The sequence below is a fragment of the Echinops telfairi genome, unplaced genomic scaffold (assembly GCF_000313985.2).
Source record: "Echinops telfairi isolate 266 unplaced genomic scaffold, ASM31398v2 ScPeMD7_7467;HRSCAF=8505_1, whole genome shotgun sequence".
NCBI lineage: Eukaryota > Metazoa > Chordata > Mammalia > Afrosoricida > Tenrecidae > Echinops > Echinops telfairi.
Window position 1 is genome coordinate 25,065,744 of NW_022111368.1, and position 23,505 is coordinate 25,089,248.

The 23,505-nt window shown below is 43.9% G+C and overlaps 1 protein-coding gene across 4 annotated transcripts in view; it reads left to right on the plus strand.

Moving 5' to 3' along the window:
* The window catches only part of AFF3 (AF4/FMR2 family member 3), a 587,662-nt gene that overhangs the window by 75,351 nt on the left and 488,806 nt on the right, over positions 1-23,505 (plus strand). For all 4 annotated transcript variants that reach the window (XM_030888457.2, XM_045283938.1, XM_045283937.1 and 1 more), the window contains 2 exons: positions 542-854; positions 984-1,372. In XM_030888457.2, the coding sequence (XP_030744317.2) occupies positions 542-854; positions 984-1,372 (702 nt within the window). The remainder of the gene's footprint in view (positions 1-541; positions 855-983; positions 1,373-23,505) is intronic.

Sequence of the window (23,505 nt, forward strand, 5' to 3'; positions counted from 1 at the left end):
GCCACATACACAGGACATTCCCCCCCCCCAATGCCCTAGATTTCACTAATATCATTGTCTCAGGAAGCTCTGGGGCCTGCAGCCACTTGCATTCCTGGCCCTCTGTTCCTTTGTAAGCCTCACCCTGACTTCCCTTGCGGGCCAACTCAGGGTGTCCGACAAGAACAATTGCATATTGAGAAATCAGAAGCAGAACCCGTGTGAGCCAGGTCTGAATCTGTAACAAAAGCTCCCAGTAGTGTCCCGTAGAAAAGAAAATCCCATGCTGGGAAGGCCATTCTGCGACATTGCAACAGTAAAATGTCTCACTTCCAGGGACTGCCTTGTAGCAGTCGCACGGTACTGAGGGTAGATGCCCCTTTATGGCATCCTCGTTCTGACGTGGAGTGGGGAGCCCGAGACGTCTTTCGCGACTTTGAGGATTTCGTTTTCAACTCTCCGCTGGGGCTCTGTGCTGAATGAAGGCAATAGGGTTCTTTCAAAGCAGGTCTATCTCCTGTCTGTCATAATGGTGTGGCTGTTTTGTTTTCCCCTTTTCTAGACTAACAAGGGGGATGAGCTCTCCAACCGGATCCAGAATACTTTAGGCAATTATGATGAAATGAAAGACTTTTTAACGGATAGATCCAATCAGAGTCATCTTGTTGGTGTTCCCAAACCTGGCGTCCCTCAAACGTCTGTGAACAAGATCGATGAACATTTTGTTGCAGACTCCAGAGCCCAGACCCAGCCCTCCTCCGTGTGTAGCGCTGCCTCTTCCACACCAGCAGCTGTCCCAGGGCAGCAGAGTAAGAGGGGCACCATGGGCTGGCAGAAGGCTGGACACCCACCACCTGATGGCCAGCAGAGAGCAAGTAAGCACGGACACAGATTGTTTGGGTTACGCAAATCTGCTCCCTCAAGGAACAGTAATAAAAAACCTAACCCCGGTGTGTTGAGGCCCACATCCTCATCTTCCTCTTCTTGTTCTTCCTCCAACTCAGCACCACAGGGCTCTCTCAGGACCTTGCTTGGAGATGGCGTCGGCAGACAGCAGCCTCGAGCTAAACAAGGGTGCAATGTGGAGGTGGGTCTGCAGACCCAGGACAGGCCACCTGCTACGATGTCAGCCAAGCACAGCAGCGGGGGACACTGTGTTCAGAACTTTCCTCCATCTCTGGCTTCCAAGCCCAGCCTGGTCCAGCAGAAACCAACTGCGTATGTGCGGCCAATGGATGGCCAAGACCAGGCTCCTGATGAGTCTCCTAAGCTCAAGTCGCCCACGGAAACCAGTGTGCACTGCACGGCCTACAGGGGAGTCCCAGCCTCCAAGCCCGAGTCAGCCCGGACCAAGGCCAAGCTCTCCAAGTTCACCATCCCCAAACAAGGAGAGGTGAGTCTTCTGGATGGTACTCCCATACAGCTTAGTCCATAGGAGTGATGACTTGGTGGCATTGTTTGCGATGGCATTGTTTCCATGTGGCTTCCTTCCCCTGATGTGACAGATTCCACGATGTGGCTGGTTTCACGTGGTATGGCTCAGTAACTAAAGGAGAAGCCCACCTGCGTGACCATTTTATGACTCTTAAGTGTACTGCTGTCAGAAGTCTAAAAACACACACACACACGTGTATGTGTCTGCTCGTATGGCTTAGTTGGGGTGAAATTCTACTTCAGTATATCCCAAGGGGTTCTCTGGTGAGCAAGCTAGTGTTATCTGAGAGACACTGGACTAGAAAGAAAAATACTTGGAAGACAATCTTTTTTTTTTTAATGTATTAAGAAGTTAAGTTTTATATGAAAGCTTTTAAAATTCTTAACATGTCTACCACTTGTGGAATGTTTAAGGAGAAATGCAGCAAAGTAAGGCCTAATAGTAATTTGTAATGTTACTATTTAAATATTTCAATGTTGGATTTATTGAGCATCTGGATATGGAAGATGCCCTGTCCCTGTCATGGTATTTAGGGTTTGGGTTCAGGTTCACTGAATTATTACTCGAGCCTCCAAGTCCTATAAACGTGATCTCCGAGCCCACGAAGAGAGTGACATCTCTTAGTTCAGAGTCTTCAGATTTGCATTCTGATGCTATTCTCGAAGTCTTTGCTTCTTGTGTTGCATTGCGTATGGGGTGGCTTTATTGTGTGGAATTTATTGGAATTGTGGAATAAACAGGTTATATAATCATCCAGGTGGCAAAGAGGCAGTGGCAAGCCACTTTGAATAGTCAGTCTGAAAGGACAATGAAGTTTCGCTTGAGAGAAGATACTGTGCTTCATACACCTTGATGATCATTGTCAAGAACGCACAAAGCATGAATATGACTCTGGACGTAGACTGTTTTGCTCTGATGTGGTATATACTAACTAGAGTAAGAGTTCCAGAACAGTGTACTTAGGAACTGTTTGGCTGGCTTTTTTCTTTCTTTCTGACATGTTCTTGAAAGACGTAGCAACTGTGCGAATAAAATAACCTTTGTATCTTAATTTGATTTCATCACCAAATGAAACAATGACTGGACGTTTCTTGTTGCATTTCCAACAAGGCTGAGCTTAAATATTTCTGAGCTAATCATCTCAGAAATCACCTTGGACCAATTGGGAGGTCAGCATTTTTTTCCCCTTAGCGAAGGCATCTTGTTTACTCTACAGGATGTTTCTTGTTGTTGTCAGGTACCCTCAAGTTGGTTCTGCCTCAGAGCCCCCCTGTGTACAACAGAGCAAACCACAGCCCTGCCACACACCATGCTCACAATTGTCCTTATGTCTGAGCCCATAGTGTCGGTCCATCCTGTCTAGTATCTTCCTCTTGTTCACTGCCCTGAGTCTTTACCAAGCAGATGACCTTCTTCCGGGACTGGTCTCTCCTGACGACATGTCCAAAGTCCATGAGACAAAGTCTCTCCATCCTTGCCTCCAAGAAGCACTGTGGCAGCATTTCTTCCATGACAGATTTGTTTGTTCTTTTGGCGGTCCTTTCAGTATTCTCTGCCAGTACTGTAATTCAGACACATCAACTCTTCTTTGGTCTTCCTTGGCCAATGCCCAATTTCACACAGATTAGGTACACCATATAAGATGGAGGGAGTGATAATTGTAGTAGTGGCAGAACCTCTCTGATTTCAGGGAATATCATGCAAAGCAAGATCAGCTCATGGCTGATTCCCTTGATGTGAAGATCAGACATACTTCCTCCCTCCAGCCTTTTTACCAAACCTGACACCAGCTGTCTTCCTCTTCAGCTGCTTCTCTGCTGGATCTAAGAATTCATCACAATCGTCACACAACTCACAGACCATACTTACAGTTAAGTGGTTTATGAAGGACTAAGAGACAACTTGGGATCAGGATCAATAGGCTGCCACCCAGAATTCAGGTCAGGAAGCAAGTAGGCAGTATCTTCAGTGCACTGATCAGTAGTGCAAGAGACCATCAGAGGACAAGCCAGCTCAGGGCCAGGCATCAGGCACCAAGCCAGCCTCCGTACAGCTTACCTGAGAAATAGCAATACATTTGGACAAAAGTAACAATCCCTCTCCAGTGGAAAACAAAGGCAACGGCAAATCCACAGAGTTTAAGGGAAAAATATCTCTAGGCTATTTTTCCCCAATGAACCAGAGCAATTATGCATATCAATGCTATGTATATACCAATAACAACTTTTGATTTAATTTATGATGAATTTCTGCAAGTATTTATTAGAAATACTTACAGGTAAAATGTAACTTTAAATTCCTATCTTTCAATGAAAATAAATAAATTTCTACAAGCAGTTATTTTTTTTAAAGTTGGAGACACATAGATCACTTTACAAAATGGAATTTCATTAAGCGCTTTGATTTTTATCACCATCTCCAAATACCAATTTGTGATGTAAAAAAAACCAACAAAAAACAACCTTGACCCAGGTGACTTAAGTCTGCCCAGAAGAATCCTTTTTATAAGTTGAATCTCAAGCGATTCCTTGCTAAAATGATGTTTGTCAGCCAAGGAAACTTCAGTTATAATGCTGGGGCTGCTCACGGCAAGGCCAGCCATTTGAAACCACCAGGACTCCTTGGGAGAAAGAAGAGGCTGTCTACTCCAAGAGCTGTTGCGGGCTCAGAAACACGCAGAGGCTGCCCTGCCCCGTCCTAGAGGGGCTCAGTGAGTCGGAGTCCACTCAGTGGCAGTGGGTTGGGATTGGGTGTTTGAATGTACTTGTTAGCTCATTTCAGAAACCAGTGTGTCGATACTACTCTCCTTGAAAAGAAACGTGGACTGTTTTCAAAAGCTGTTGTGTTGTACACAGGGTCACTGTGAGTCAGAACCAACACGACCACCTAGCAACAGCACAGTAGTTACATGCAGCCTTGTGGAGGTGACTGGGCAGCTTTCCTCAGGCTTCTGGGAATACTAGTAGTAGCTTGGGCTTTTCCATGATGTCCCCCAAGGACAGTAGACTGGGAATGACACCTTGTCCTGGTATTCAACAATCACACTAAGATAAGGCTGCCTGAAACGGAGGGAGTCCGACCCAGGGAAATGAAAGCCTTTATAGAGGAAGGGTTGCATTTCCATTCCATTGCGGTGGGATGGTATTGAGCCGGTCAGCCTGCTGTCCTCTACTTCCTACAACGCCTTCTTCCCAGGATTCCTACATTGAATGCTTACAGGAGAGAAGTATGCATTGCTAGACAAGAGATAACAAAGGATAGAGTTCATAGAAAAAAGTAATAATAAAAACCCCAAACATTATATATATGGAGGGTTTAGTAAGATATTATTGTTGATTTCATTTCCAGAAATGAGTTGTGTAAATACATATATGTGTAAATAAATAAATAGTATGTTTCTTTAAAAAAACCCTCCTGATTCCTTATCCTTCAAACCTAAAGGATAGTGTGAGTGGTTAAAAAAAATCTAAACAAGATAAGGAAAAGTAAAATTGAAGCGGACTCGGAGTCTTCAGTGACAAACAAGTTCACCTCAAACAAAAAGAACAAGATAACAATTGGTAAATTTCTTTGAGGGGTGGGTTGGGCTCTGCAGTCCTTAATATTAGCAGAAAGATTGTGTTCTAGCAAAGCCATTGTAATCTGCATCTCATATCACGTATCTGTTTAATCAGTGTCCTTTCCCATTAAGAGGTGGGCTCGTTGCCTGTGGCAGCAGAGTGGTTGGTATCTGTTAATTAGTTTTTCTGCGTTTTGAACTCAGTGGGGATTTTTTAAGAACAGTATTCCAAGAGGAGGCATGTATATCCTTTCGCCAGGTACACCATTCCCTCGTTATCGGCCACTCCCGGGAAAATCCACAGTTATAACACGGAAGCTGAGGGATTTCATCAACCACTCACATTTAACTTTGGCAGGAACACTCGCTCTGAGGTTTGGGGCGGATAAAGCTGTTTGGGCCACACAATTTCAAACATACTACGTGTGTGGTTTGGAGCACGCGTGGCATCTGTGTGACAACACCTCCTCTGTGTGTGGATGTTACTCCCCGGGGGAGTCGTCATTGTTAGGGCCCGCCGACTTGCTTCTGACTCATAGTGGCCCTGTGCACCGCAGAACGAAACAGCCCCGGGTTACGATGATGCTTGGGCCAACTGGGGCAACACTGTGTCCATCCATCCTGTTGAGTACCCCCTCCCCCCTTTTTTTGCTGCCCCTCCACTTTACCAAGCATGATGCGCTTTCCAGGGACTGGTATCTCTGGAAAATCTATCCAAAGTATGTGAGAGGAAGTCTAGCCATCTTTGTTTCCAAGGAGCATTCTGGCTCTACTTCTTCCAAGCCAGACTTGTTGGTTCTTTTGGCAGTCCCTGGTCGTTTGCATATTCATCTCCAGAGCCACAGTTCAAGTGCATCGATGCTTCCTTGGTCTTTGTTATTCACTGTCCCATTTTCACATGCATATAAGGGGATGGAAAATACCGTGGCTTGGGTCATGCCCAAGCTTAGTCCTCAAGGGAACATCTTTGCCTTTCAACACTTGAAAAAGGTCTTGACCAGAAGATGTACACAAGGCAGTGTGTCATTTGATCTCTTGGCTGCTGCTTCCATAAGCAGTGACTGGATCCGAGTCAGACCAAAACAGTGTCAGTCTTTTCTCCATATAACATCGTCACCTATTGGTCCAGTGAGGACTGTGGTCGTCTGTATCTTGAGTTGTAGTACACACTGCAGGCTGCAGTTCTTGATCTTCATCAGCAAGTGCTGACGTCCGCCTTGCTTTTAATCAGCAGGATTGTGTCACCTGCACCCAGAAGCCTCGGGGTGTGTTTTAGGGAATTTTATGGAACAGTTGACCTGTCTGAACGCATGTGACAGGGCCTCAAGCTTCCATGCTGCGAGATGCAGAGCAGGGATTCTGACAGTGTGATGACTTTCGAAAGCAGAGGGGGGCGCTCCGTCAAAATGCCATCGAGGCAAGGGGAAGATTTGGGTAAACGCATTCGTCGGAAGAAAATCAAATCAGTTGACAGGTGCAGCACGCATTGAGAAGGTTTCCTCTTTTTTAACTCTAACATGCAATCTCTGCCTCCAAGAAAATGTACACGAATTGAATAAATTAGACACCTACACTTAGCTTTTCAATTTACAGTTTCTCTCACAGTCCCAACTCAATTAAAAAGGAAAAAAAAATTGGCCTCAGAGCCCTAGGAAAATTCCCTCCTATCTGATCTCCATCTATGTAGGAAAGAAAAAGAAAAGGAGCTCATTGTTAAAAATGGAGACCGTGTGAGTCCCTTTTGCCTGGCTCCCTAACTTTACAGATGCCTTCCTGCTTTCCCTCTTAGCATCTGTACACTCTCCTACCGCTGGCGCCAGTTATTTTTTAGAACCCTTTGGGTCCTCAATAATAGGTCATTAGTGTAGAAAAATTCAGTGCAATTGGATGCGGAAGTTACAGGCCTCAAGGGAATTCCTAAACTTATACACCTGCCTCTTGGCATAACCTCCCTCCCCCTGGCTCAGTTTTGTTTTTAATGAAAAACGTATTTTCATAGTTAGAGCTGACAGCTTTTGTTCAATGCTCCACCCTTCATTAAGACTGGCCTCCCCTGGAGAACCACTTAGGAAGAAGGTGTCTGCTCTTAGGTGAGCAATAGGGACTTAATGAACAGGCAGAGCATGCATTCTGGGGCATCAGGGATGGAGCCGACGAAATGTTATTTACCATTGGAGTAAATTGTTTGGCTTTGCAAATTAATGGTTTCCCTTAAAATGTAGGTCAAAATCTAAACATTGGGGAGGACCGTTAACCCAGAGGGACAGATTCGGGGGCCTGAAATCGGTTTTGTAGGACTTAAAAAATATATACAATCCTGGGGCCCCTCTTTAAGAAACGAGGGAGATAAAGGAACACTGGCAGTGTTTACAAAAACAGATCGACACTCGTATTATACATTTTAGTGGGGAGGGCCCCTTAGAAGGAGCCCCTCCTCCTGCTTCCTATACATGAAAAGTCTTGAAGCTTCAGGATCCTTAGCTTCACAGTATAACTGCCTTTAACTCGGGGAATAATAAAGGATATATTATTAAGATTCTAATTTTAGATTTGGAAACACACACACACACACACACACACAACCCCACCCTACCCCCACCCCCCCGGAGTTTTATTTGCCTTAGCTTGGTAGAACTTAAAAATACATCTTTCTATGCCAGATGGTGTGGGCAAGGTAAGACATGAAAGTACTGTGAGAAAGCCCGGGGCCTTGGTGCTTTAGCGACAGAGTTCTCCCTGTCCTTGGAAGAGGCCCGGGATTCAAACCCCGGCTGGGCCCTGGAGGCTTGTGTGTTACAATGATACTCACAAGCCCCCAGCTGAGCTGTGAGACAGAGGGGTTACGGGGAAAGACCTGGTGAGCTATTTCTGACAATTAGACACTGAAATCCATAGAGACCACAAAGGTCTGGTCCACAACCCCTCCTGGAGATGGCACAGGACCGGCCTCTACTTCCTTCTGTTGGGCTCAGGGTCACCTTGATTTGAGGACCTGGACAACAGCCAGCCAGACAAGCACGAGGACGCTGGATGTGCTTCAGGGCCTCTGAAAGCAAGCAAGCCTGTGTCTTTGTTCAGTCTGCTTCTCAGGCTGTTCGGTCGTGTTATTTGGCAAATTTCAGGCTCTGCAGCAGGACAGGACCCCACAGATACACAATGTTTCTTTTCCTAGCAGCTTAACCTATAGCAGTGATTTGAAGCTAATTCAGAGGGTTCTTGAGACTGGGAGTAAAACCCGGAGGAAAGCCAAGGAAAGCTTAGGAAACCAGTGCTTACTCCTTCCTGCCCACAGGTCAGTCAGTGATAAGGAGCCCAAATCCCAAAACCCACAGCTATCAAGTTGAGCTCAACCCATATGGGGATTTTGAGGCTGTGAATCTTGACAGGGGCAGACAGCCTCATCTTTCTCCTTTGGAGCCACTAGTGGGTTTGAACTACTGACCTTGTGGTTTGAAACCCAATGCCTAACTCACAGCACCACCAGGGCAAACCAAACCCAGTGCCATCAAGTCGATCGGAGTCAGCGCATCTCTGTAGTTAGTGCTGTCCCTGCAGGTCTCCGAGGCTGCAGAAAGTGTCATCTTTCTCCTGCGGAGCGGCTGGTGGTCCACACAGCTGGCCTGGCAGTCAGTAGCCAAACGTGTAAACTACGCCACCTGTGACAAGGAGAGTGACACTTCAGTCCAAGAATTAAGGAGTAGTTTCCATCCCGGCTGCTGATGAGTCCACCAGAACCGAGTCCCCATTTGTGATGGATCAGAATTGCACTCGATAAGACAAGCGATTACATCCTTTAAGATCTATGGTGGCATTTCCATAATGGGCGTTCTCAAGTCACCATTTATAGGAGGAATAAAGAGAAGAAAGATGAAGCATCGGGATTCCACAAAATAGCTTCCTAGAAAAGCAATTAACAGCATTTTTTTTTTAAGTTCACAGAAGATAAATGATGTAGGCTTCCTATTTCCTGTCACTCTTGGTTACCTTTGTATGAAAATGGATTTCTTCCAAATTGAAGTCAGCACCAGCCTGTCGGTGGTAAAAGGCGTCAGTAAAGCAATGTGTGCGTGACTACTCATGCCAGCCCATGTTTCTTAATTACCTCTAAGATGCAGAACATTTTCAAATGGAAGTATCTGATCTCATAGGCCAGCGGTGAAATACTGGTGTGTGGCCAGTGTGGAGACTCCCTGGCCTTCCTTGGCCAGAATCTCATCCTCCCCACCACACTCACCACCCTGGTTCACTCATGGTAGGAGGAGACCTGGTCCGGGGACGTTGGCGTGGCCCCGCAGCAGTTCCTTGGGCTTTGCATCTCCCAGGCACCTCCATCTCCTTAGAGAGCACCTGGATGCACTCAGGAAAGCAAAGATGAACACCCTGGGTCGCAGAGAGGGATGAAAACTCCAACACTCCCTGTTGCCCATGGGCTTTTCTGAAGGCCCTAAGGAAGGCTGGCAGGTGAAATGTTTCCACATTTCGGGGTAGGGTGGGGTGGGGTGGGGTGCGGCACTTTTCTGCTCAGCCTGCAGGACTGTAGATCAGCAGAGCTGATTATTACAAAATAACTTCCATTTCCATAACTTCTTACAGTTAGGAGAAAGCCTGTGAGATGCGCCCTGTGGGGTGAAGGGGGTCCGTGTCCCTTTCCTTCCCTGTCCCACACTGGCCCCTGCAGATTGACCTGATAAAGCCGCTGGTCTAGCCTGATGGGCTCGGAAGTGCTGCTTGGAGGGGAGCTCGAAGGAAGCTCCAGGGGAGGCTCTTAGAGCCCCCTTCAATTTGTTGGTGGGTTTGCTCAATTCTCACACAGCTTCCTCTCCTGAAAGACCACAGGGCTGCTTTCCCCCTAAACTACAGCCCTCTGTGTGGAGCAGGGCCCACAGGCTCCCAGCAAGAGCTAGAACCCAGTGAAACGATGTTAGAGATGCCAGGAGGATAAGGGGAAGGTGGGGGAGGAAGGGGGAATCATCACAAGGATCAACATATAACCCCCTCCCAGGGGGACGAACAACAGAAAAGTGGGTGAAGGGTGACAGAGGATGATGTAAGATATGAAAATAATAATCTATAGCTTATCAAGGGTTCATGAGGGAGAGTGAAAAGTGAGGAGCTGATATCAAGGGCCCACATAGAAAGAAAATGCTTCGAGGAGGATGATGGCAGCATGTGTACAAGTGTGCTTGACACAATGAATGATTGTGTGGATTGTGATAAGAGATGTAAGCGCCCCTAATAAAAGTATTTAATTAACTTTTTTAAAAAAAGAAAAGACGTTGGATGATCCAGCGTCCCCTCTGCCTGGGGAGGAGGGAAAAAGTATCACTGTGAAGTGCAGTGAGCAAAACCTCACCTTTTGTCTGTCATTCTTTCTTGGCCCAAACTCAGGTCGAATCTCTGCAGATAATCAGGGAAGCAGTCGGTAGAGCTTTGGAGACTTAGAAGAACTGGATTTCAGGCTTACCTCCACCATGGATTAGCTGTGTGACCCTCAGCAAGTGGTATCGCTTTTCCCACTGGGAACACACCAATCCAAACAAAAACTCACTGCCATCGATTCTGACTCACACGGGCCTGTAGGACAGGGTCGGACTGCCCCAGTGTGCTGCTAAGATGGTAACTGTTTCCAAGAGTTGAAAGCCTCATCTTTCTACTGTGGAATGGCTGGTGGTTTTGAACTGCTGACATTGTGGTTGACAGCCCAATGCATAACTATTACCGGAACCAGAGGAAATGAAAAGAACCCGCTGCCCATAGTAACCAGGGGAGAAGTAAGATAAAGTGTGTACTGTGACTGTGACTAGCACCATTGCTAACGTAGTAGAATTTGAAAACTCACTGCTATTGAGGCGGGTCTGATTCACAGTGACCTGTAGGAGGGGTAGAACTGCCCCTGCGAGTTTACAGGAGTAGAAAACCCCGTCTCTCTCCTGTGGAGCGACTGGTGCGTTTGAACTGCAGCCCGACACATAACCAAGACGCTACCAGATCGCCCACCAATGTAGTAGACACTTGGCAAGTGTTAGCTAGGCTATTGTTATTAGAAGCAGACGATTAAAAAGTAAGTGTGTTATTGGAGGCAGTATGTGCGAGATCTCAATGCAGACAAACATGTTTGAGACAGACAAAAAAATGGATTTTGAAAGTTGTTCTGCAATTATTTGCTAGAAATACCTAGAAGCTTGAGGACTAAGATTGCCCTGCGTTGGCAAAGCCTGCGGGACACACTTGCCCCTTATTTCATGCTTAGACCTTCTCAGAGATGTTATTACCAAGCCTGGCATCAAATTTGTTCTCTCTCCCTGTGCATATTTGATATGTTTCTGAGCAGTTTTATTATCTGTAGTGGAACACATCATGTGTGAGCTTGGTTTTCAATTAAAGGACCAAGTCAACAAGATTTGAGCTTAGGAAAGATGTTCACAGTTTCCATGGGGAGACAGACTGGCTTGTGACACAGACCTGTTTGAAGCCACATGGTATTAAGTGGCATGTTTAATTGGGCTGAGCAGTGGAATCACTTATCTCCACATGGTTAACCAGCATTAGCAATACCTTTATGGTAGACGGAAGTGGAGTTTCCCTGGTGCTGTTTGCAAATCCCATTTAGTAGGAGGCTTGGTGAACAGGAGCGGGCGGGCCCTTGACCAGCTCCAGGCACTCCCCGATTGTTCTGCTTTGACCAGAGGTCAGACTGCGGACGTGACATTGACTAGGACCAGAGTGGGGTTTCTGGAGCAAAACTGAGGTAGGATCTCATTCTATTTGCTAGCTGGCTGACCTTGGTGCCTCAGTTGCCTTATCTGTGAAATAGGATCCTGACAGTAGCTATCTGATAGCATTTTTTTTTAATGACTGTTCAATGACAGTGCTTGTGAGGGGATTAGAATGATGGCTTCCCCACAACAAGCACTCAGTAATCATTTGTAGCAATCAATGGTCATTCTTACTGCCATTGAGTCAATGCCAACTCATAGTGACCCTACAGGACAGAATAGAACTGCCCCTGTGGGTTTGTGGAACCGTAACTGTTTCCTGGAGTAAAAAGCCTCATCTTTTTTCCTGTGGAGCTGCTGCTGGTTTCAAACTATTGACCCTGAGGTTAGCCGCCCAGCTGGTAACTGCTAAGCTGCCAAAACAATGGCTCCCCACCGTAAGCACCCAGTAAAATGTTCAGCAATGATAACTGGCCATCGTTATTTTTCAATAGCTCCATTTGCAGGTGCCTTTTGGTGCGTGCATCACTGTAGCTGATTCACCAGCCCAGAACCCAGAAGTGAAGAGAGGTGGGTGAATTCCCCTGAAACACAAGCTCCCCGAGGACAGGGATTTCTGTGGTGGTCTGTTTGTGCGCCGAGTCATCCCCCAGCCATCAGAGGCATGTCATTTGTGCCCAGCGGATACTTGTTGACTCTGTTCATTCATTCATTCAAGGAGATGAGTGAAGGAAGTCACTTTCCTCTAGTCACCAGCCTCCACTCATGGGGCCTGAGAAATTCCTACCAAACCTTTTATAAGTACGTAGAGAGCAGCCCGGCACCTCCAGCGTATAATTGACAGCTGCTGTTGCAAAGAAAAACAGGAACCATATTTACTGATGTATTGTAAACACCGAACCTATAAAATACGCAAGAGAGCTGTGGGAGAGGCTCGGAAACAAAGCCTGAGTGGGCAGTGACTCTGAGGGGGATGCTGGGTACTACGCTGACTCCTCCTCCTCCTCCTTTGTTTGGTTCTTATTAGCACAAGCCCTCATGGCGGGGCTGTGTGTGTGGATGTGCTGGAGGCTGATGCTCCAGCCAGATGCCGCAAACCCAAGTGGAAGGATGTTGGATAAGGAAGGGACCAGGGGAAGTGGGGGAGACATAGGGAAGAGCCCACCTCTTCAAACTGTCTTCCACCTGCATTAGGTTTCAAGGGACTTGAAGTGACACAGAGGTCTGTAGAGGTACCTACTTCTTGGTCCTCTGAGGTGACCTGGTGGGGTAGTGCTTACTCACTGGGCTGCTAACCGCAAGGTCAGCAGTTCAAACCCACCAGCTGATCTGTGGGGGAAAAGATAAGGCTTTCTGATCCTGTAAAGAATTACAGTCTCACAAATGAGATCACCACTATGAGTCTGAATTGACTCAGTGGCAATGAGGTATTGTGCTTTGGGGAAGAGGGGAGAGTTGTCCCACGGGGGTACTGATTCCCCTGCAGTCAGCTGTGTCCCGATAAGAAGGCAGCTCCCAGGAACAAGTCATGTCGAGCCTTCCTTTCTCTTTCTCCGCGAGTTATTTTCTGCTTCATCAACCCTGTTTTGTCACGATTCCCATTGCAGTGATGTGTGGTAGTGCACTGCTTCATCATTTGTGCAGACATGAGCCACATGTTTATGTAGAGCTCTATTTATCTGCCTTACACACATGCCCTTAGGAAAGATGGCTGGTTGCGTTGCATTTGAGTCCACAGAACCTTTGGCATGGCCTTAATGTGCAGGAAATGGTTGAGCTCGCTTACCTGGCTGACAGGAGGATGCACTGTGAAAGCAGAGAAGCACGTAGTTATTCTGCGATTTATCATCCACACAAGTGCTGACAACTAATGGTGAGCAGCTCCCGCAGCCTCCTTCTTGGACATCCTGGAAGCCTCCCAGGGAACATTAGAGATGGAGTGTCTTTAAAGGTCATCTCCTGCTAATGCCCTGTTGAGTGCTTGTCTCCTCTCTGTGATACCCACTCCCCTCCAGGCTGCCCCAGCCCCTACTTAAACTGACAGCTGAGGGAGAACTCATAGCCTCCTGGGGCTGCCATTGTTGGATGACCCTGGCCTTTCCTATGCTGACTTATCAGTCAACTTTTCTAAACCTTAGGTTTTGTAGCTTTAGCCCTGGTGACATAGTGGTTATGAGTCGGGCTGCTTATTCGTAAGTAGTGTGAAACCACCAGCCACTCCTTGGGAGAAAGGTGAGACTTTACAATGACAGTCTTGGAAACTCACAGGGGCAGTTCTATCCTGTCCTATAGGGTTGCTATGAGCCAAGGGCTTGCTTCTTAGCTTTAGTGTTACTCCCTGGAGTTTATCATGGCTGGGTGTTTTGATTTTGTTTGTCTTAGATTATTAAGTCATGTTTATTTGTTAGGTCCTGACTGTCTTCCTGCAGCATCACACCACAATCTGCACATGGACATTAAAGTCCATTTTTAAGCATGAGTTTTCAGAGTGACTGTGTTAGGCTGGGGTTTTGAGAGAAGCATACCCAGTGATACCCATGGCTGCATAAGAAAGCTCTTTATATCAAGAAGGAAATGTATATTAAGGAAGCAGCTCAACCCAGTGCAACTCAAGTCCCTGGGTCGGAAGCTAGCTGGGGGCCTCTCCAGACTCACGGCTCTAAGGCAAACCTCCTTGCCCTAGAATAGCAACTAGGTCTATATGCCACAGGATAGTCATTGCACCAGCAGGAAAGCACCAAGTGAGGGGCCCACACAGGTAGGCCTTGCAATTCACACGGAGGACTGGACTTGACCTTAAGTGAGAGTGCGGAGCCATTGAAAAAGTGTGAACAAAGGCAGGTCATGATAGCACTTAGGATCCACCCAAGGTCTGCTGGTATACCTTTCCTACTGATTGTCGGTGAAAGCTACAATATGTGATTGAAAACCTGTTGTCAAGTCAGCCATAGTCCCATGTAGGAAAGAGTAGACTTGTGTTCCGTAAGGTTTTCTGTGGTTGAGTTTTTGGAAGTCAACTACTGGGCTGTCTTCCCAGATTCCTCGGGGTGGTTTCAAACCTCCAGACTTGCTGTTAGCATCCTAGGGCTTAACCATTTGCACCTCTCAGGGACTCCTTACGATTATGAAGCCATTGATATTCATGGCATCTGTGACCATTGTGCCGTGGCACTGAACGGTGTTTGGCAGCATTCACTGCACAGTCTTCAGTGGTTGTCTTCTATATAGAATGGTTGTATCCTGTGGTGGTACCAGTTTATTTACCTATAAACCTTTGGCTGAGCATTTGAGCTATTTTTACAAGTTAAAAAATATTTTAAGTTATTCTGCAATGAACAGCTCTGTAATTAGATATGTGTGTGTGTGTATTTATTTCTAAGAAAAATTCTTATATATGTAATTGACACTTCCCACATGGGCACACGGTTGTTTTATATAATCTTTTGTGAATTTTCTTTTTCGTGTTCTTGAAACATTTTTCTATTTAAAGTTAAAATATTTCTCGGTAAGTTAAAATGAGTCTTTCTTAATGCTTTTGTAAGCAGTGTCTCCTGTTTGCTGACTGAATTTTGTTTGTTGTTTAGAAACTACACTTCTGTCTCTCTTCCTTCTTGACCTCTTCCTTTATTGTTATGGTTAGAAATACTGATTCCATTGATGTATTTATGAGTTTAAGCTACAGCTTTTCCTAAGTGGAACCAAGAAGGAAGTAGATGAAAAGTTATCTACCTGGACTTGTTTTATATAAGATAAGGCTTTACATATTTCTGGTTGTTTTTAAGTAGCCAAAGAGTAACATGCTACAGATATTAATTTATATAGACTTTTCTATTTCAGTAAGAAAAAAGACAAATGCTACTTTTTAATGGCATTACTATATAGCAATATCTAAGAGATTCTGTCATATAATACCTGTGAAACTGAAAATCTTATCAAAATGTTCTATCCTTTCTTCAAGACCAACCTGACTCAACTCTTCCAACTTTCCCGTGTCAACCTGTCCACATGATCTTTTGTTATTAGTGACTTGTCTTTGTGTCTGTCTGATCCCACACAGACTGTGTGAGCAAGCACCTGGCGGCTGGCATTCAGATCACATTGATCTTTGTACCATCATCTTCTTGAATCAGGCCCTATTAGATTCAGCACTGATTTATTTTGTCCCTGGGCCTGGACATTGAGGAAGATGAACAAGCTACCATTGGCATGAATGATTAGGACGATCAGTGACAACATCAGCAGTAAAGACTAGGATGAAGCTCCGCCAAAGCAGCTATGACCCAGGCTGCATCTCCATTGCTTACCAGATCTCTGCAGTTTCTTAAGCATGTCCTCCCTCCATGTTTTAGTTTTCCTTGGCTTAGTACCCTCTTCTAGGCCAGTTTCCTCTTAGAAGGAATAATAATCTTTGAAAATTAGAAAATCACTCCCCAGAGAGGGTCATGATTATTTGGGTATGTTCTTTGTATTTTTCTGTTTAATTATTTCTTAAATTAACACGAGGTGTGCTCCTTTAAATAATTCAGATGATGTAGAAAGAAAAATGTCGTAAAAATGTAGCACAGACGTAGGATAATAAAGATGGTTCCATATGACATTCTCTCTGCTCACCTCACTCTCTTTCTTTATCAGTTGGAGTACATCTTCATCTTTGGTGTATATACTCTGACTGTGCCTGGAATGCTATGACTTCTTAAGGGAATTTGATTTTTCTGTGTGCAGACCTAAAAAAATTCTTCATCTTAAAATTCTGCTACTAAAACAAAACATTTCTCAATATTGAATATTTGAGAATATGTAATGATAGTTCTTTATTTTTGAGATGTAAAGAAATATGAAGTTTTCTCTCCATATCATCAGATCAAATTTGTTTTCCAGTTCGGAGGTGTGTGTGTGTGTGTGTGTGTGTGTGAATACATGTGTATATATAGTGTTTGCACACATTATTTGCCCACACTGGTTTAGATTCACCTATTAAAGGAACACAAGTTATCCTTATGTTGAATAATTTTTTTCATATATATATTTACATAGTTCTGTACATCCATTAAGTGCATTTTTTCTGTAAGTGTATTTTTTATCTACATTGACTTTTTTTGGCGGAGGGTGGGGAGGACTTTCCTATAGTATCAGTTTTCGATTTTTGGTGTCCATTTGTTTCTTACTTTCTCTTAAATTTGTTTTAACAGCACTTTTATGTGATCATATGTTTTTATTGACTAATGATTACGCTTCAATAATTACCCCATTTATTACTTTAGAATAATTTAGATACTCTTGGTTATCATCCACATTTTTAAATTAAAGTGGCACGAAGGGAAGACGCACATTTCTTTTTCTTTCCGCGTAAATCCCAGCTAGTGTGCTACTTCTGCTCTGTGAAATTGTATCATGGACCGAGGTGCCTTTTACCCTGCTGCTCAGCCCCGGTACAAGGGGACTTGTTCCCAGGAACTTTTTGAAGCCCCTTTGTATGAAGGGTCCCACGTGATCCAGCCACTGGGAAGAGTACAGGAGGGAGGGCAGGATAAACCTCACCTTTAAAGGGGAGGCCCCTAGAAAGCATGCATACCACTGTTGTAGATCCCATTGGCTAGCATTGGCTAAAGCCACTTTCAAAGGAAGCTGGGAGATGCCGTTTTCTATACTGGGTTCCATCGATCCACGTACAACTTCTGTTGCCATGGCAGAAGACGAGTGGGACGTCACCATTGCAGCGCAGCCCTTCCTTCGTGTCACCAGATATTTGGCTTTCTCTCTCAGGACGTGGTGAGCCCTCTCGAGACAAGCATCCTCATTTCTCATGGTCAGTCTCTGTAGCACCATAAGTCATAGGTGTTCAGGAACGATTTGCTGAATTGTTGCTTTTCAGTGGAAATGACACATCTGATGTAATTTTTGTAAATTCTTAAAGAATGGAATCTATACACTTAATAAAGTATTTTAGAACATGCTAGACAAATTTTGACAGAGAAAACTTCCAATTGTTTTATTCTGGTTTGATCAGTGCCCCCTGAAATCAATGATGGCTACGAAGCACACACATTTGATTGACGTAAGTGTGACTATAGCCAGCAGTAGAAGCTTTCCTTCTCAGGATGAAAATGCCTTTGGATAATAAGTGGATTTCTTTCTAAATTCATGAGTTTGCTTATGACATTTGGGTTAAGCCTGAATTGGATTAATCTTTTTCTGATAAAGCTTCATAAGCTGTGATTTCTCTGGTGACCACATTTAATTAGATATTAAATAAACTGCTTATCTCTATACCAACAGGTTCTATGACTGCTTTAAAAAAAAACCCTGAGCTGTATTTCACAGATTAAATAACTAGCAGAAGTTATATATATACATATATATTTAATAAACCATAGTACTCTTAGATTAGAGATTAAAATATGCCTGTTTTTAAAAAGGAAAATTTAGTCTTCGATTTAAAGACCAGAGAGAGGTAAAAGAATATACATACATACATTCTTGTGAAAACTAATTCACTTTGTTTTTCTAAATATTGCCTCCCCCACCCCACACCAAATTGACTATTCTTTCTGTAAGTAGAGGCGTTCCATTTAAATTGAGCAAGTTGAAACATTTTATGATAAGGTTCTGAAGGTTTTAATTAAAAACCCGTTTAGAGAAAGAAAGAAAAACTCTTACATCACAGTAAGATTCTCCAACAACATAAAGCCATTATGACTCAGCTTTATTTTCCCCAAATGCTGGAATGGAGGAGAGGTACTTTCAGACCCTGTGAATGTTGACAGCAAAAAATTAATGTAATCTTCTGTTTTAGTAAAAAAGAAGTTTAGTAAAAGAGATTTGTCTGGAAAGAAACCAAATAACTGTTTTTACACATCAGAGCCAGACAGGTTCTGAACTGCCTATAGAACTAAGACCCAAACTGGAAGGAAGATAAAAAATTGTCAGATTGCCTAAGGGTATAGAGTTTGTGAAACATTAATAAAACAAAAACACTCCCCCACCCATCCCCCCAGAAACAGCTTTATTTACTTTCCCTTACAGCAAGGCAATTTTTTAGAACTGACACTTGAGAATGACATTCATGAAATTTGATTTTTACCTGTGTGAGCATCCCTTCTCCCTCAATAGAATGAGAAATGGGGTTTCTGAGCCTGTAACTGTTTGTGGGAATAGAAAGCGTTATCTTTCTCCTGTGGAGTGCCAGGTCCTTTCGAACAACTGACTTCGCAGTTAGCAGCCCAATGCCTAACCCACTATCCCAGGACGCCTTTCTAGGAGTGATAGCACAAACGGTTATGTCAGGGTGGATTCACTTAGGGTTCGCCTAAGTTCATGGTTTCTAATTCTGGCCTGGGGATCATGGTGGTTAAATCCCATTCAAGCTGTAGCCTTCTTTTCCCCCAACTACACATAATTATCCTAATGTTTAAATATTTCCTACCCTTACTATTATGGTCTTTCTTTTACCTCATTAATCTTGGTAGACCGGTGTAAATTAATTTGTATAGTTAATATCATTAGCTACACAAAGACAAGACAGATAACCCTTCTGAAACAATAACAGAAGTAATGATTCTTTGAGGGTACTGAAAGTGGGGAGCGGACAGAGGGGGAGGGTGAAAGGGGGACCTGTTGGCAATGATGACTGTATAACCTCACTGGAGGGGAATGGATCGTGGAATTGCAGGTGAACAGATACATTGGATGGTGTAGGATACAACCTATATATATGTATATATGTGTATATACATATTAACAATAATATATAATAGAATAATAAGGGTTCCTGGGTGGTAGGGTGGGTTGGAGGAGATAAAGGGGAGCTGGTGTCAAAGAGTTCCAGAAAGAAAATGTTTTGAAACTGATAGTGATAGCAATTACCGAATTATGCTTGATCTAATCCAATTATGGACTATTATAATAGGTGTAAGAGCTCCCAATAAAATTATATATATATATATATAAAATGCTTTATTTAATCCAGTTATGGACTATTATAATAGGTGTAAGAGCTCCCAATAAAATTATATATATATATTACTATTCACATCCAAATGGCATTGTCTGAGTAATCATTCTGAAACTCAAGATTCACATTTTTCTTCCCCAGCTTAAAAAACGAAAATGTCCTCAACTCTTTTTTCCCCCTTCATTGAACCAAACTACAAATCCTTTTACATCTAATAAAGGTCAGTGAGTATTCCAGACTATAGTGTCTAAGAATTTCATACCACACAGCTGAAAACATTACATGCCATTAAGCTTTAGTAACTAGAATCTTCCTTCAGCTCAGTTCGGATTGTTTCTTTTCCCGTCGAGGTCGCCCACCGTGAGTGAGAACTTGACCTTCCTCATGGTAATCCCTCAGTTACTGTGTGTTGATGGCAAGGCAAAAGGATAGGCTGTTGTTGATCTAGGAGACTGACCCCTTTTCTCAAACTGCCGTCAGGAACCAGAAGGTTCCAATGAAGTGGAATTCAACCACATTCAGGGGGGAAAAGAGCAAATATTGCTGGTCACTCTCCTATCATAGCAACTACATGTAAAAGGGGTGTGTGTGAAAGGAGGACAATGAATGACGGATGCAATTTGTCAGGTGTGTCATCTGATTTTATTTGTGTTCTCAAATGCATTAGAAAGAAGTTAAATGAAGGGAATATCATATTCAAAGAAATTTTCAAGCCTCTTTTTCAGAAGATGCAGAAGGACAGTTCTAATTAAAATTCAGATGCATCTTTCAGGCCCCTTCCTAGCTCTGAGCCCGTTGAATATGACTTTCTGCTATCCTCACTGTGTGGACCAGTGGCCAATGACACTAACTAGCTCTGGGGCCTTGGTCAACACTTAAAATCTTCCTAATCTCCAGGTGTACTTAATTATGCTCTCTTCAGTTGCAAAAGCATCTTCATTCCTTTATAGCAGGGGTCCTCAAACTACGGGCCTGCAGGCCACATGCGGCCTGCCGAGAACATTTATCCGGCCCGCCAGGTGTTTTTACCCCATTTTGATTTTTACTTCAAAATAAGATATGTCCAGTATGCATAGGAATTTGTTCATAGTATTTTTTTTTTTAACTATAGTCCGGCCCTCCAATGGGTGTGAGGGACAGTGAACTGGCCCCTGTTTAAAAAGTTTGAGGACCCCTGCTTTACAGGATGTGGAGCCTTAGGGCCTGTTGGGTTATGCTTTGGGCTGCTAACCACAAGGTCAGCAGTTTGAAACCATCAGCTACTCCTTGGGAGAAAGATAAGACTTTCTACTCCTGTTGAGACAGCCCCACAGGGGCAGTTCTTTGTCCTAAAGGGCTGCTATGAGTAGGAATCAACCTGATGGCAGTGAGGTTTTTTGTTTGTTTTTTTTGTTTTACCTTATGTACTAGTTGCTGATATTTGGAATATAAGGTAAAACACTATTAGACCCAGCCACTGTGCTGTGTTCTGGATAGCGTCTGAAACCTATGACTGCAACACCAATACATGTAGCATGTGATGTGCATAAAGCAAATTTAGTTTTCTCCTGGATTCTGTGCTCCTTTGTACCCAGGAGGGATTTCAGCCATTCCGATGACCTTGATATTGCCGTCCATAGGAGCACAGTGGTGGTTAGATCGTGTGTTTACTATGTTACTGAATTTGGTTTGTTAGTGTTGTATTGGAGACATTTGTATTATATTTATAAGGGCTGTTAGCCTATGTTGTATCTGATATTCTCCTTTCATATATTCCTATGTATTTGGTGTTAAAAGGCTGACAAATAAAGCAATAAAGAAACTAGTTTGCTTGAACACCATTTTCACAAAACTATTAACATCCCTCAAAAGCAATGTTGTGTAGAATACACATGGGAAGCACTGAAAGTTACTCGAGGCAGGGACCTTTGGGACCATGACGGCAGCATGACTGGATTCACTGTTTTCTACTATAGAAAAAACTGTGTTGGGAGCCTAGGTCTGGTAGAAACACGAAGAGTGAACTTGTTGTGGAAGCAGTGCCCGAGAAGAAGCCAAGGGGGGAGGAATGCCACTTGAACACCCATCGGGCAGTTCTCCTCTGGCCTGCACGGTGGCTGTGACTCAGAATTAGCTGGCTGGCAGTACGTTTTGGTTTTGTTTTGGGGTTTTTTAATGGTCCCTTCCTCCAGTCTCTGGTGACCTCTAACCTACTTCTGTCTCTCTCCGTTTGCCTGCACTAGATATTTAAATGAAGTGATGTCATGTTAATAGTTGTTCTTTTGTGACTTCCTTTTTCCACTCAGCATTAATATTTTCAGGGTTCATGTAGGCTGCAGCATGTGTCAGAGCTTCCGCTTTGTTTCTCTGGGCTCTCGTGGAGAACTGACAGGAGTCAATGATGGTGTCAGGATGGAAAGCTGGCCGCACAGCAAGCGATGTCAAGGATCTAGCCTAGAGACTGATGGCAGCCCTCCGTGTACCAGGACACAGTGTGCAGGAGAAGAAGCCTGCTTTGCAGAGATGGGCATGTGTGCAGTGCTGGTCATTAGGTAAAATGTAAATTTGTAGACTGAAGGGGGTGGGGGCTTGTAGCACATGATTCTCTCAGCAGTATAGAAAAGAAGTGCAACTAGGTACAACTTTTTTTCACCATGACTATCTAAGCCTGGAAGGGAATTCCTGAACATGCTAAAGGTCATATAAGAAAAATGCATAGCTAATAGCCTACGAAATGGTGGAAGGCCAAAAGCGGTTTCCCTAAAGTTAGCAACAAGACTACGACGTCCACCATTTTTATTGAGTGTAGTCCTGGGTGTTCTTGCCAGAGTAATTAGGCAGGAAAAAGAATATAATTTTAGAAAGTGTTCTAAATTAGGAAAGTAGTACAATGATCTCTCAGCAGGTGGCATGATTTTAATATGTAGCAAACCCTAAGTAATTCACACACCACCCACACACACCCAACACAAGCACACTCTTAGAACTAATACATGCAGCAATGTCACAGAATGCAAAGTCAACCAAAGTGACAAATCCAAACAATGGGATATGATTTATTCATAAAGAGAAACGAATTCGATCAAAGGCTACAACATAGCTGAACCTTGGAAACATTAATGCTGAGTGAAATAAGCTAGAAATTGAAAAAGGACAAATGATATTACTTACGGTATATACTTGAGTATAAGCTGAGTTTTTCAGCACATTTTTAATGCCGTTTTTGTGGTAAAATTGAGGTGCCTTGACGGATATTTGGGTTGGCTTCTGCGCGAGTATATACGGTAAGTGAAATACCTAGAGTGGCCACAGCATGGGGACAGAAGTAGATTCAAGGTTATGAGAGGCTGGGAGGAGGGATCACACAAAACCAGGACCGAACAAAACACCACATCTCGCTGCCTTCCAGTCACTTCTGACCCATCGTCACTGAGTAGGCGGGGTGGAACTGCCCCTGTGGGTTTCTGAAATGAACCTCTATGGGAGTAGAAAACCTCATCTTTCTCCCGAGGAGAGGATGTTGGTTTCAAATTGCTGACCTTGTGGTTAGCAGCCTAATGCATAAACCACACCCCCAGGGCTCCTTCAGGGCAAGGGATAGTGGGAATCTATTGCTTAATGGCTCCCGAGTTTCTCTTTGACATTGTGAAAAAGTTCTAGGAACAGATAGTGATCTTTGTACAACATTGTGAATATAGCAGCATTGCCTGATTGCACACTTAAATATATTTTAAATAGCACCAGTTAGGTTATTTACATTTTACACATTTAAAAAAAAGTCATGTAGCGCTTCTTTTTTTAATTTTAATTTTATTTTATCGGGGGCACTTACAGCTCTATCACCATCCATACATGTATGCATTTTGTCAAAGACATCTGAACATAT